The sequence below is a fragment of the Otolemur garnettii genome, unplaced genomic scaffold, assembly GCF_000181295.1.
Source record: "Otolemur garnettii isolate 467f Iridium unplaced genomic scaffold, OtoGar3 scaffold00088, whole genome shotgun sequence".
Taxonomy (NCBI): domain Eukaryota; kingdom Metazoa; phylum Chordata; class Mammalia; order Primates; family Galagidae; genus Otolemur; species Otolemur garnettii.
In genome coordinates, this window is record NW_003852483.1 from 2820534 (window position 1) to 2835566 (window position 15033).

The following is a 15033-nucleotide window of genomic DNA, read 5'->3' on the forward strand; positions in this document are numbered from 1 at the left end:
AGCCTCCTGCCTCAGCCTCCCAAGTAGCTGGGACTACAGGCGCCCGCCACAACGCCTGGCCATTTTTTGGTTGCAGCCATCATTGTTGCTTGGCGGGCCCGGGCTGGGGATTCGAACCCGCCACCTTAGGTGTATGTGGCTGGCGCCTTAACCACTTGAGCCACAGGCGCTGAGCCGAGAATAGAATTTTCAAAGGTGGTAGCTCAGGGGACCACTGCCTGTTCGTGGGCTCCAGCAAGTGGCCTCATCAGCACAGCTTTTATTGAAGTCTGTCTGCCCAGGTGGTAAACTGAGGGAGGGAACAAAGACACCAGCAGCTTCTCTGAGTGAGCCTATCAGTTCCTGTTGTTATTATTATTAACTTTAAGGATTTGAGCAGTTTTGGAGCATCTGAAACTTGGGCCTTGTGTAGGGGCAGCCTCCTGTCTGGAGTCACACACACAGATTCCCAGGGAGGTGTTAAGCTCCTTTAGTTCACGTGGAGTAAAATGCCACTAGCACCAGTCTCCTCTGAGGAATTGGTGGGAGAGAGGCTTTTCCCTCTCATCACCACCACAGAGGACTTTTCCTCTGTGATCAATAGGGATGTCAAGCCTTGCCCGTGTCTCAGGGCTTGAGCTATTCCCTTGATCTCTGCCCCAGTCAAATGCAAATCTTCACAATGGGATTCTACTTTGTCTATTTACTGTGCAGGAACCGACCTAGAAGGTGTATCTATTCTGGGTCTCCTCATAATCTCTTTTATGGCCATTACCTTCCTTCCTCAGAGTATTCACAGACTCAGCAAAGTATTGGTGTAAGCTGTATCCCCAATAGGCCAGAGTTTCAGGAAAGGTCGGAAACTTGTTTAGATAAGAAATTTAGCAATGGCTAGCTTAAAGGTAAACTAGCTGACTTTTCTTTGTTCTGATGATACCAGAATTTTGCTCTTCAGTAGGTCTTTGGTCTCGGGAATTTGAAGAATGAACCCATGGACCACAGATCAGTGGTAAGATAGGACTTTTATTAGAAGTTAGAAAGGAATATAGAAAAAGTAAGAAGCACCAGAGCTTCTGGAAAGGGAAAAGAACCAAAGAACTCCCCTGGGAGTCTCCACATGGACTCTTTCTCTAGGGGAATCAGATCTAGAAGATTACACTGGGCTGGCAGTTGGTAGGTGGAAATGGGTGCATTAACCAATGAATGAGTGTAGTTATCATGTCCTTTACAGTCTTTGTCCTGTGAAGGGATTAGAGTGTGTGGTCTTACCCAAGGTGGAGCCACTCAAAAAAAAACATCACAGGAAAGCAGTCTGCTTGTGCCTGGAAATGGGGGTCTGACCTCTGAGCTCTGGGCCTAGAGAATGGGGAACTCCCTGTCCAGCCCTGAGTGGTGGAATCCTGTATCACTGACTCTTTCAGCTCTTTAATTTTTCCTTTCTCCGGGGACGCCCTCCCCTGCCAAGAATGGAGTCTTCGGTCCCTATTCTGCCTGCAACTCTGTCTCAAAAAAAAAAAAACAAAAGTAAAGAAATGGGACTCCAGAGTCACTTTTGAATGGATGGGGGAAAAAACCCATTTTGATGTCTGATGACACAGAGTTTAAGTTTCTGACAAATAATTTAATTCTCTTCACTTGCAATAGTTTTATTTTTGCCATTCTTTAGTAGTGAATAATGGGAATTTGGGAGCTGTCGTCCAGGCCCCACTGGTTTCAGGAGTAGGTAGGATCCTAGTGCTCCTGGGCCTCGGGGTCTGCTCTCTGAACCTCTTTTGCCTCAGGATTTGTCCTCTCCGGAGAAGCTCCTGTACTTTTTAAACCGTGCATTTTTTTATACTATCACAGTTCCTCTTAAAAGACCATGCACTGAAATGGATGCATTCCTCCCACAGGTATATTGGAAGGTCTCAGAAGACAAACAAGCAAAGTGTGCAGAAAAGGGGAAATCAAAACAGGTAATTTCTAAACTACTAAAAAAAAAAAAGTCTCACGTGAGTATGTCTTAGTTATTTTAATCTGAAAGCCACGACTTGTGAGATGCAGACGGGGCGTTCAGTTCGGGTTCTGTGTCCTGGTGGGCCTGGTTATGTTACGACACAGTTGAAGCTCATCCCTTCTATCCTGAGTGTCGGAATTGGGTCTCACATAGCACGTGCCACACATGATAGGCATTGGAGAAATTGAAGTTTATATGGATTGAATTTATCTAAATGTCCTGAAACTTTGACTGTAGGAAACAGTTTTTTTGATGCCCAGTGGTGATTGGCTTTAGGCTTGGAGGGGTTGCTGGGATGTGGGGATTTGGGGCAAATGTGCACCGTGCACCCCTTCAGCACCTCAGCATGGGGCCCATCCAGGGAGCGCTGGGCTCCCCTTGCTGCTTTCTGAGCTGGCTTTTCCCTCCCTGGTGTGGGGCAGATTCTCAGAGTACAGGAGCCCAGTCTTCCCTGGGAGTGGAGGAGACAGCTGAGTCATGACAAATTGCAGCAGCTGTTGGCTAATTTCAAAACAATAAAAAAAAAAAAAGAAAAAACTCAAGGAATTTTTTGCTTAACTTTCTTAGCGAAGTGCTAAACACTTTCACCAAAAGTGTTTGCCTCTAAATTCAAAGCTACTTCAGGAAGTGAAGGGGAAAGCAGGCAACGTGACATAATCAGGTGCCATGTTAGGGCTAAATTAGCCCAAGCACTTTGTGCTGATTGAGGCTGAAAGCTGAAAGGATCTCTCCCAGTTTGGGGAGGTTGGGGATCGAATTTCTTCTAACAATATGGTCATAACAGGCTTGGTGCCCACAGCTCAGTGGGTAGGGCACCGGCCACATATGCTGAGGCTGGTAGGTTCAAATCTGGCCTGGGCCAGCTAAACAGCAATGACAACTGCAACAAAAGAATAGCTGGGCATTGTGGTGAGTGCCTGTAGTCACAGCTACTTGGGAAGCTGAGGCAAGAGAATCACTTAAGTCCAAGAGTTTGAGGTTGCTGTGAGCTGCAAAGCCATAGTGCTCTACCAAGGAAGACACAGTGAGACTTTGTCTCAAAAAGAAAAAAAACCAGCCATAATGGGGTGGCGTCCATAGCTCAGTGGGTAGGGCACAGGCCACATGCACTGAGGCTGGGGGGTTCGAACTGGGCCTGGGCCAGCTAAAACAACAATGGCAATAACAACAAAAAAAAATAGCTGGGCGTTGTGGTGGGTACCTGTAATCCCAGCTACTTAGGGGGCTGAGACAAGAGAATTGCTTGAGCCCAAGAGTTTGAAATTGCTGTGAGCTATGATGCCACAGCACTCTACCCAGGACGACAGCTTGAGACTCTGCCTCAAAGTAAAAAATAAATAAATAAAAAAAAAATGGTCATAACAGAAGGAGAATTTTCCTGAGCTCAGACCACAGCTCTGAGGCAGAGCTGGGCTGCAGGCCTCTTTCTGTGCCTCCTGTTTGTTCTCTTGGGGTCAGAGGAAAACCCCTGGTCCCACTTGCTCGTGCAGGGAGGTTGGTGGCCTCTCCTGGAAGGTAGAGGGACTTCTGTGCAGTGGGCTTTTCAGCAGGCCTGGCAGCAGCAAAGTGAGTGGTCTTTATGTCCAGTGAGAGGAAAAATTCCCTCCCTCCCTGCCTCCCACCAGGGTACCTTTGATTAGGTTACATTGTTTGCATTTGTTAGGTAAAGTCTGAGTTGTATTTGAGTCTTTCACCCAGATGTGCCATATATATCCTGTGCTGTACCAGTTAGGTGGGAACTTAGCAATTTTCCTCTTTCCTCTCCTATCCTCCTAGTATATTTCTTTCTATAGAGCTAGGATGACCAGATGTCCTGCTTTTCAACAATTTGTCCCGCATCCCGCGGCGTTTTAAAAAAGTCCCGATTTTTGGAAAGAATGCAGAAACGGCCGGAGAACAAGAAGGGAATATACGGTTTTCGGCTGCCATGTGGCTATTTCGCCAGAATATGAGTTTTATATTATTTTTGTTAATTTTATAATGTTAAACTGTAATAATAACAAATAATTGCTGAGAAGTAATTATCGAGAACTGCTTATCAAAGTTTACATTGTTGTCAGGCCCTGCCCTGCCCTGCCCCCGCGCCCCCCCCCCGCCCCCCTCGGCCATGTTGTCCCACCTTACCAATGTTAAAATCTGGTCACCCTTTATAGAGCGTGTCCCTAGTAAGATTTGAGATAAGTTCTTGTTGCTTTTTTTAGTTGCCACATCTTTGGCGAGTCTTTATTAGGGGCTGAAATGAAATCCCGTTAGGTACCTGGGCAGCTTGTGGACACCACAGAGATTCAATTATGTGGTCCAGCCTGAGGTTCAGGTTTGCCTGGGGTAGACTCAGAGTCTCGGGGATCCTCCTGCCGCATGAGATCAGAGTAGGCATGTAGAGAGGAGCCCCACAAGCTTAAGGTGACAGGGCAGGGCTGTGAACGCACACACGGTGGCAGAGGAGCTGTTTTCGGTGAGGGAGGGTCTGTGCTCTGGAATCGGAGCAGTGTGAGGGCTCAGGCGGTGGCAGGTGCAAGCTGACTGTGCTTTCTTCCTCTTCCCAGACGGAGTGCCTCAACTACATCCGCGTGCTGCAGCCACTCAGTGCCACGGCCCTGTACGTGTGCGGGACCAACGCATTCCAGCCGGTCTGCGACCACCTGGTAAGGCCAGTGGGCACAGCCTCATCAGTGGTTAAAGCAGTGAGGGTGCCTGGTGGGTGCAAAGTAGTCACCTGGCCGAATAGGGAGTGTCCCTCAGGGCAGCTGTGGCCCCTCTGGAAAGCCTCTCTCAGCTGTGATCAGCAGCGAGGATCAGTCCAAGGCTGTGATCAGTCTAAGGCTGAGGGTGTGGCCTAGGGCAGAGTTCAGGGCACCAGTGACCATACTAGCACAGAGCATATGGTAGGGGAACATTCTAGAAAGGGAGGAAGGCCTAACTGTGATGGAATCTGGGTCAACTGGGAAAGTCAGGACTCGGCCCTGGGTGGTGTATCTGCACCTTGGTCCCAGATGGCAGCATTTGGTGTCGGCTGTGGGTATGCACTTGCCTGTTGAACCACTGTCCTGGATGACCACTCCAAGGGCTGTGGGGAAGTGTGCTGATCCTCTGTCCCTTGAGGTGTCACTTCCCTGACTTTGCCCAGAATTGTCCAGCACCTCTCCCCATGAGGGGCCTCAGGAGGGGCCCTACCCACGCATCACAATTAGAGGGAGAGATTCAATTTCAGCATCTACTCGAAGAAATTCTTTTTAACCAGAAAATTTGGTGAATAATTTGGTAACAGGGAGAGAGTAGAGTTTAAGTAAGTACATGCGAGGATTGAAAATGAAGCACGTTTTCTACTAAGTACCTCTTTATTTAGTGATACGGTGATACACTGTACTTAGTGTTACACTGGTGACAGAACATGTGGTAAGGGAACATTCTAGAAGGTGAGGAAGGCCTGACTGTGATGGGATCTACAGTCTCCCTATTTATTTGGTAAAATATGCTATAACGAAAAACTGAGTTTGCTTGAACCCTAAAATAATTGGAATTAAAACAAAATTTCCAACCTCGAGTCAGAGATAAATGGTAAGACAAAGTAAGCACTCACCAGAGACCTCCTTAGGAAACCTGGGTCTTGCACACAGTTTGGGGTGAGGTTGCAGGATCACTGGATCCTGGCAGTGAAAGCTGATCTGGGGTGAGAGTGCTTCTGGGGACCCTCAAAGACAGATATTTCTTTTTGCTTCAGTGCAAAAAAAAAAAAATGTAGTCAGGCTGGAAACATTTTGCACATCAAAGGATTTTTCTGAATGAACTCTAGTTAATAAGAAACTTAAAGCACTGTCATTTAAACTTATAGACATGTCAGCTGGAAAGGAAAAGGGATTGTAATTTTCCTTAATACTTTTAATGAAAACTTTCTCACCTACAGAAAAGACAGTCACTCATGTCTATACTAGCAACCTAGATTACACAGCTGGGCATGTGTGTGCTCACGTGTGTCTGTGAGCATGTGGGTGCTTGCTGAACTGTGACCTCTGCCTCCCAGAAATCTTCACAAACATCTCCTAAGAAAGGTGATATTTTCCTGTGTAATTCATACTCAGACAGGGTGCAGCAGCTCCCCAGGCTCATAACCATTGCTGTTTGCATTTTCACAGTGGCCCTTAGACATCCTTTTGAGGTGGTGTGATAAGTCAATCATATCAGGTGGTATGATCTTTTATCACCCACTTCATACTCTGTGACCTCACAGGTGACACCTGTGCAGTGTGGTGTTTGACCCAGCCTGCTAAGTCCGAGGTAGCTGTCCTCTTGCCCAGCACCCTTCCTGCTGTGCTTCTGAGGCGTCCAGCCGGCCTCCTTGGGCAGGGATGGTGGGTGCCCCCTCCCTGGTGTGGTCAGCGCCTGTCCTTCTAAGTGTCTGTAGGCTGTTGGATGAGGAGTGACAGTCCCACTCTTGCACTCTTGTTTTCCAGAGCTCCCTGGACTTCAGCAGGCTTGCTCTGTCCTGTCCTCCTGTCTATGCTGGGGGTTTCCTCTATGGCATGAGGGGTATTCCCTCTATGATGGGTTTCCTCTTCTGCCATTTCCTGTGTTTTGCCTGCTTTTCTGCTGGGAGGCTCTTTCCCCTTCATTTGTACATGCTTGTCGTGTGCTCAGGGACAGAAACACGTCATCTGTCATTTTGTAGGTGTTTCTCCCAGTTTGTCACTTATCATTTAACTTTGTCATGGTGTGCCTTGGACAAGAGTTTCCCGGTTCTTTCCATAATTGGCTCTGTGTTTTTTATTGCTCGTGTGGGTTTGGGCTTTCTTGTCAGGTAAAGAGATAGCTCAAGGTTGAACTGCTTTGCCCACACTTGCTTCTGGCGCACCTCAGTTCCATTTTCAATTTTCCGATCATTAATCCACCTGGAATATGTTTTAGTGGAAGGAGGGAGGTGGGGTCTCTGCACCTTCGTCTTTGTGTGTGTGTGTGTGTGTGTATTACCTGTTTATTGGATTGCCTGGTTCTCCCCACTGCCTGGAAGGCTTCCTCTTCTCTAGATAGTAAGATCTGCACATGAGCTTCTGATCTCTTATGGAGCACATCTTGTCCCAGCGGCTTTGCTGTGCTGGAGCCATAGCACTGCCAGCTCCCTTTTATGGATTGGTAAACTGAGGCTCTTGGGAGACACCTGGCCAGGCATCAAAGCAAGGACACCGAGGCACTGGCACCCAAACCCAAGCTGAGTGACAGCAGGCACAGCTCCACGGGTAGATTCATGGGGCTTGACACCCACTTGATCTGCTCTCTTAGTGGTCCAGGAATGCCAAATCTGTAAAGTAAATAGTACACAGACACGTTATTCCTACGGAGAGCCTGCCATTTTAGGGTGCACTTTCTTTTTATTCAATTGTAGAACTTGACATCCTTTGAATTTCTGGGGAAAAATGAAGATGGCAAAGGAAGGTGTCCCTTTGACCCAGCGCATAGCTACACGTCCATCATGGTTGGTGAGTCCTGCTCCTCAGCTCCGTCGCCCTGAGGATTGGGGGCATGCCGAGACGGGACTTGGCTTTTCTGTACTGTCGTCATGGTTTTGTTTGATATAACTTGTCCTTACAAAAGGAAGGTATGACCCTGCACAGACCCTTTAACGCAGGTTTTTGGGTTTGCTGGTCACAAGATACATGTATAGCCAGGCACCACCAGAAATCATCACTTTCTATCCATCGCTGGTGCCTGTCTTCTGGATGGCCCAACCATGTTGAGCAGATGCTCCCGTCTGAAGGGAAGGTCTGTGCCCACGCCGCGTGTGGCCCACGATGGTCTTGCATCTCTGTGTGGAGCAGCCTCAGCCTCCTGAGCACTTACTGCTGTGTTCATCAGCATTTTCCTGGATGCGGAAGTTACTTGTTTGTGTGTAGTTATTGCCTGGTGACTCAAGAATACATCTGAAGGTGGATGTCAGAATATCCACGTAAAAGCAACAGGAGACACAGGGAGCACAGGCGTGCACCCCAGGACCAGGGAGACCATCTGCCCCTTTCTCTGCTGGCTGAATTGGGTTATGAGTAAAAACATGTTGGGTGTTTGTCCTGGTATTTGTGCCGTAGTTTAAGGGGCTGCTTTCTTCTTTCCTCCTGGGCCGCTGCAGATGGAGAACTTTATTCTGGAACATCATATAATTTTTTGGGAAGTGAACCGATCATCTCCCGAAATTCTTCCCACAGTCCTCTGAGAACGGAGTATGCGATCCCATGGCTTAACGGTAAGGAGCAGAGCCACGTGGCAGGTGTGTCTCTTCTCGGGGTGTTCACTGTTTGGTCTCTGAGCCCTGCAGGTTCCCTAGCCAGCGTCAGCCCCTGTGCAGTGGGGACAATTCTGAGACTGCTCAGAGCCTAGGGGCATCTTGTTTTTATTTTCCCCTCTGCTAACAATACACTTTTAAGATGGGTTATCTCCCCCAGCCCCCCTAATGAATTTGGAAAACTTCCATGAAAGTGAGATTCTGGTGATAAATGGCAAACTCAAACCAATCAGATGGCCTGTGGTGTAATTAATTGCCAGTGTGATGTGTGGTGTGATTCAGGTGCTGGCCCTTCCTTTGTCCCTAGCCGCCAGCACTTGCGTGGCTGGGAGCTGGATACCTGCTTCCTGTCAGACAGCACACATCTGAGTGTGACCCCGGTGTGCAAAGGCTGGTGCCTACTCACAGGGGCTTTTCTCATGGATGCCAACCAGCAGAGCCCTTGGTTTTTAAGCCTCTGGATCTGGGGCAGATCCCAAGGCCTGAGATTCAGGACAGCAGGCTATTCCTGAGGGTGGGGCTGCCATGGAGCTAGAGTCTCAGGGCACCTAGATCTGGTGGCTTGTTTATTTGGGCACATGCTGCTTAAAGCAGCAAACACGTGAGGCTGATATGGTCTGGTTCTCTGTAGCCCCCAGACTGTGTACTTGTTGGAAGGTCTAGCCTGGGCTCTCGGGGTGGGCCTGGGGCACCTCTCTGAGGCAGGGGAGGGCAGGGGAGGGCAGGGCAGGCACCATGTGGGCTCAGAGCACTCCTCGTCCCTGGATCCTGGAGTTTATGATCAAGGTATGCCATATGCACCCTCCAGGTGTCCTTGCAGGGAGCTCCCAGGCCCCTGAGGCAATGCTAGCCAGCCTGGTGACCCCCTGAGGGAAATGGGCAGCCACACAGCCCTATAGCTCTGTGTGCAGGGATAATCAGTGTTATCCCCCTGCAGAGCCTAGCTTTGTCTTTGCTGATGTGATCCGGAAAAGCTCGGACAGCACCGACGGCGAGGACGACAAGGTCTACTTCTTCTTCACGGAGGTGTCTGTGGAGTATGAGTTTATGTTCAGGGTGCTGCTTCCACGGATAGCGAGGGTGTGCAAGGTGAGTGCCATCCCACCCTGGCTTTCATGCGGCTCTGCCACGGGGATAGTGTGCCCAGAAGGTGGGTCACTTCTCACTTTCCTCTGAACTATCACTTTCCCTTGTGGCACAGAGGCCGCTCATGGGCCTGTCTGGTGCCAGGCCTTCCTTGGCGATTCTGGTGTTCTCTTGGAGACTGAGGGGATGCTGGGCACCCCTTCATGTGATCCGCTGGCTTGATGTTCTTAGGCGATTTGGTTTTTGATGCAACTTCCTCCCGCCTCCCCTAGGTGGTAAAAGCTAGCTTTCCTGGAATGTATTCATCAGAGTTGACATTTCCACTCCTGGCTCTCTTAACCTTAGGGTGAAACATTAACTGGTTGCTGAAGGTTAAAGAGAGAGAACTGGTACTCAAGTTTGTCAAAACCCAATTTGAAGAACATACTGCAGGAGGGAGGATACCTTTAAAATAGCCAATTGCAGGTACAGTGCTCAGCACAGGAGAATAGCTTTTGGAGTGGATCTTAGGAAATCTTAAGGTGACCCGGGGGCAGTTTCTGGGAGGAGATGGACAGGCCTTACACAAACCACAAGAAACCCCACAGGACACAGCAGCTGCTGTTTAGGCTTGGTGCTCAGCTTGGAGCCAGTGAACACGCATCCCTCATGGAGAGTGTTGACCTACAGTTGCCACATGGCCCTCCTTGCATATTTATCGCCATGAGGACATCACTGAAGCAGGGATTTTATGCCATGGCACACAGAGTGGGTGCTTTGCATCTACCTGAACCTTCTCTAGCCAGGATCACTGACCAGATCCTCCAGTTGGCCCTCCACCCATGGCTGTCACACTCTTCTTCTTGCTGCCAGGGAGATCATCTCAGCAAAGTGCGACTGTGCAGGGCAGGCTGGTGCTTGGTGAGGTGGGATGGGTACTCTCAGGCCAGGTACTTGGCAGGCATGCAGCTCCCTCGGGGCAGCACTGGCTGCTGGGGCTCAAGCTCTCTTCTGCTCCTGTAGCTATGTGGTCACCAGGAAGCCAGGGACAGACCTGCCGTGACCTTGGCAGGGTACCTGTCTCTGGGGGTTTCTGTGAGCAGTGCCAGGGAAGCACAGCACAGCACATTTTCCTCCCCCAAGGTCTGCAGCTGCTGTGCTCTTCCTTTTCCTTCCTTTTCCTTCCTTTTCCCACAACTGTTTGAGCTCCTGGGCAGAGGCCATCTGAGAACAGACCCTGTCCACCCACCTGGGGACAGGACTTTTCACCTGCTCCATGAGACCTAGAAGCCAAACTAGGTGAATGACCAAAGACATGCCAGAAATTATTCTTTGGTAAAACCTCAAGGAAGAAAATAAAGTCATTTATAAAAAAGCACTTTGAGGGCAGCTCCTGTGGCTCAAAAGAGTAGGGCGCCGGCCCCATATGCTGGAGGTGGTGGGTTCAAACCCAGCCCGGGCCAAAAACTGCAAAAAAAAAAAAAAAGGCACTTTGATCACATAGTAGAGATGGGGAGGAGGCATTGTCATTGTGTCCATAATAAGTAAAGACTCCAAATGTATATTCTGTTATATTCAGATTTCATAGTTTTAGCATTTCTCTGCAGACATTTGGAGTTGTGAATTTTATAAGTGTCTCTCGGCTTTTTAGTAAAAAGTCTAGTAGATAGAAAGCTCTTAGAGGTAAATTGGGCAGGAAGGAAGTGAGGATCTCGTCCCTCAGCGATGAAGGGCTGTGGGCTGCAGGGCCAGACGCTGTCCAGTGAAAGGAGGCTGCCCACCGCCCATGTAGCCCAGAGTGCGTTTGTTTATAGGTCTTGATAAGCCAGATGTTCAGCAAGTCCCATGAGCCCCAGGGCAGAGGACAGAAACGTGTGGCACAGAGGTTTACCTCTGCACTTGTGGGGACAGGGTCAGGCATAGGGCAGCTATGGCAGTTTCAGATGGAATTGAATGAGCTTTCAGTGGGAAGGGTTTTGTCTGTTTCGTTTTGTGTGGGTTTTGGTTTTTTTGGAGACAGAGTCTCACTGTGTCACCCTAGGTAGAGTGCCGTGGTGTCATAGCTCACAGCAACCTCAAATTCTTGGGCTCAAGCGATTTTCTTGCCTCAGGCTCAAGTAGCTGGGGAGTATAGCACACCACCACAATGCCTGGCTAGTTTTTCTATTTTTAGTAGGAGCTGGGTCTCTTGCTCAGGCTAGTTTCAAATTCCTGAGCTCAAGCAGTCCACCTGCCTCAGCTTCCCAGATGCTAGGATTACAGGCGTGAGCCACTGCGTCAGGCCTTTGTTTTGTGGTTTAACCTGGGAATATTCTCTGGCCCAAGCTGAGACTTAGAAGTTGTGCTGGGAGCGGTGATTGTTCTGTCCTGGCTGGCCCGGGCAGTGCCTTGCTCCTAAGTTTAGGACCAGCTCACGGGGTCCTCTCTCCTCACACCGTTGTCTTATCTCTGGGGCTTTAGGGGGACCAGGGCGGCCTGAGGACTTTACAGAAGAAGTGGACCTCCTTCCTGAAGGCCCGACTGATCTGCTCCCGGCAAGACAGCGGCCTGGTCTTCAATGTGCTGCGGGATGTCTTTGTCCTCAGGGCCCCGGGCCTGGATCCAGTGTTCTATGGGCTCTTCACCCCACAGCTGTAAGTTCCCAGCTGGGGTCCGTGCCCTGCCTCTCTGGCTGCCCACCAGCCAGTCACCATGCCTCCCTCCCCCATCCAGGAACAATGTGGGGCTGTCAGCGGTGTGCGCCTATGACCTGTCCACGGTGGAGGAGGTCTTTTCCCAAGGGAAGTACATGCAGAGCGCCACGGTGGAGCAGTCCCACACCAAGTGGGTGCGCTATAATGGCCCGGTGCCCACGCCGCGACCTGGAGCGGTGAGTCGGGCCTGGGATCAATCTGCCCCTCCAAGGCCCAGAGCGGGAACTCGGTGCAGGTGCTGGGCCCGCCTCACAGGCCAGGGACTGGAAGAGCCAGTGAGCATAGCCTGCCCTTCTCTGTGCTCTCTTTTGCATGTTACATAATATCCATTACTACATAGGCCCAAGCAAGAAGGCCCTGCTGCCTGAAGGACTGTTTTGCGAAATTAACATTGCATAATACAACTGGGTCTGTTTCATTTTCAGTTTCCTATAGAGAAACAGAATTCCCGGCACTCTCATGAGCTCTACTGTCCACTGGTTCAGAGGTGTCATATTGTTTTTTCCCCCAAACAATGAATTTCGTGTTGTAATTAGTGTGAGCTTCTAGGCTTGTCTGTGCCTGTTCTCAGGGCAGTGTGCTTGGTCCTCATCGGGGCTGTGGCCTAGGCAGGAGTGTCCCAGTCCTCAGAGCTCCCCCAGGGCTGGCTCCCTCTGTGGGGCATCTGTCCCCAGCACGTCATTGCCCCTTCTGTGCATTCTGTTAAGTAATGTGTTCGCTTCTGGCCAAGGACTTTGGTTTACGCCTGTCAGAGAGCTAGGACAGACAGAGAACCTTGCACGTGCTTCATCTTTAGTTCTATTTATAATGGGACTGTTTTTAGCAATGTTTAGCATTCTTTTCTTATGGAAAAGCTACAAGAAAGCATTCTATTTTTCAGTTTCAAAAGCTTGGTTAAGTGGTTTTCATGTATAAGTAGATTAAAAATTCCTCTGCTGATTACGTAACATGAGATGTAATTCTGTCTTCTGGAGATGCTTTACAGTGGTGTCCTCTGATATCAGGGGAAGGCCACCTCCATTATTCGCTGTTACCCTCCTTTCCAGAAGTCCATTCTGTGATTCTCACATTTCACACCTTGTAGAAGTCCTGAAGTGTGCGCAGAAGCATGGGGTGGGTTGTCTGGGGCCTTGTGTGCTCACCACGGATGACTTTGCTCCTGTAGTGTATTGACCGTGAGGTGCGGGCGGCCAACTACACCAGCTCTCTGAACCTACCAGACAAAACGCTGCAATTTGTCAAAGACCACCCTCTGATGGACGACTCGGTAACTCCAATAGACAACAGGCCCAAGCTCGTCAAAAAAGATGTGAACTACACCCAGATCGTGGTGGACAGGACCCAGGCCCTGGACGGGACCATCTATGATGTCATGTTTATCAGCACAGGTGGGTTCTGAAGGCTCCACAGGGAAAGCATGTCTGTGTCTTCTGCTAGAAAAATCACGAAGGTGAAATAATCCTTTGCATGTGGATCGGAAGTCTCCCTCAAGGTGACCCGAACAGTTTTTTTACAGCGTGAAAGGACTTCTGAGAAGGCACCGCACCAAGCAGCTTTCAGATCTTGGTGACCACCAGGCCACCTGAACGCTTGTTAGAAGTGCAAGTCCTGGCCTGGGGCTGCGTTGGGCTGGGCTGGTAGGTGGTACCCAGGCAGGGTCAAGTGTGAGAGTCAGCCTGGGAAGAGGTGACAGCCCTGTGTTTCCTAATAGCTGCAGAAGACCCCAGCCCTGCTCCCCTACTGAGGAGCCGGGTTTGAGATGTGCCCTGACTTGCCATGTGGGCACATCTGCCCGAGCTTGTGGGCTCTGAAATGAGCCCTTCTGGACCAGGGTGTGGGGTAGCTGGCAGGACACCACAGCCTGCCCTCAGAGCCTCCCAGCCAACCTCGCTTGTGCCCTGCCTCACCTGCCTGCCTGGGCACCTCCTGGACGACACCCCGGGGGCCAGTGGAACTGAGCAGCAGTTTCAAATGCTGCAATGGCAACTTTGTTGACAAAGGGCTATTGTGGTGTCAAGAATGGAACATTATTTATTTTTCATAAACTAAAATAGCCCATAACACTTGTGTATGTGATTGTTTATTTCTCCACAAGCTTTTTCTTTTTCATTCCTTATGCAAAATTGTCATCTTTTCCAAGTATCTTATTGAGGAAATGACTAGTGAATGAAGAAGGGAGAGTGTTTGTCTCGGTGGTCATTTTCCGTGGCTTCTCCTTCTGGGGCTGCATCACTGATCAGTAGCTTTGCCCTTGCAGACCGGGGAGTCCTGCACAAGGCTGTCAACCTCGAGAGTGACGTCCACATCATTGAGGAGACACAGCTTTTCCAGGGCCCAGAGCCTGTCCAAACTCTGCTGCTGTCTTCAAAGAAGGTAAAGTGATGTGGGCAGCTAGGCCAGGTGTCTGCCTTGCGTGGTGGCTTTGAGTCTTAGTGACACAAGTCACTAAGCTGGAGTTAGGCACCTGGGTAGGCCCCTTTGTCTGTGTGGCCAGGTGAGCTGACCTTGGGACTGCCAGCCAAAGTAGTTTCTGACCTGTGGGATCTGAAGTTTAGGAAGGAAGGAAGGCAGACCTTCCTAGGGAGACAAACTTTCTTTCCAAAGTTGCCAGAATGTCCGTGACTTCTTGCAGGTTTATGGGCTGTGGTGAGGTGGGCATGTGCCCTCTGAAAACACATTCTTGTGCCCTGAGCTTGGCGAGACTGCAGACTTACTGGTGGGGTACGGTGTTGATGCAGCTGACTTGTCAGCACAGACATGTCCCAGCAGAAATAGTGTGACATATCTGTAGAGCTCTTTCCACCTTAACACAGTGCTTTTCCCTGCGTGCAGGTGGCATACTCTTCCTGTAAGAGGTGGTGAGTCTCAGAGGCCATGAGAGCCATGAGATCTGAGCTGTGGCTGCTCAACTCTCTGGCTGTAGACCCACTGAGTGTGGCCAGGGTGTACACGAGGGCACCTGCCTGTGGAAATCTCCAAAGATTTTAAATGTCACAAAATATTATTCATGCTTTTTTCTTTTTTTTTTTTTT

General features: G+C 49.7%; 1 protein-coding gene across 2 annotated transcripts in view; it reads left to right on the forward strand.

Moving 5' to 3' along the window:
* SEMA4D (semaphorin 4D) overlaps positions 1–15033 on the forward strand; it is a 45311-nt gene that overhangs the window by 5015 nt on the left and 25263 nt on the right. For both annotated transcript variants that reach the window (XM_023516242.1, XM_023516243.1), the window contains exons 3-11: positions 1872–1934; positions 4522–4620; positions 7353–7446; positions 8091–8204; positions 9181–9332; positions 11769–11941; positions 12021–12177; positions 13167–13389; positions 14259–14374. In XM_023516242.1, coding sequence (XP_023372010.1) covers positions 1872–1934; positions 4522–4620; positions 7353–7446; positions 8091–8204; positions 9181–9332; positions 11769–11941; positions 12021–12177; positions 13167–13389; positions 14259–14374 — 1191 coding nt within the window. The remainder of the gene's footprint in view (positions 1–1871; positions 1935–4521; positions 4621–7352; positions 7447–8090; positions 8205–9180; positions 9333–11768; positions 11942–12020; positions 12178–13166; positions 13390–14258; positions 14375–15033) is intronic.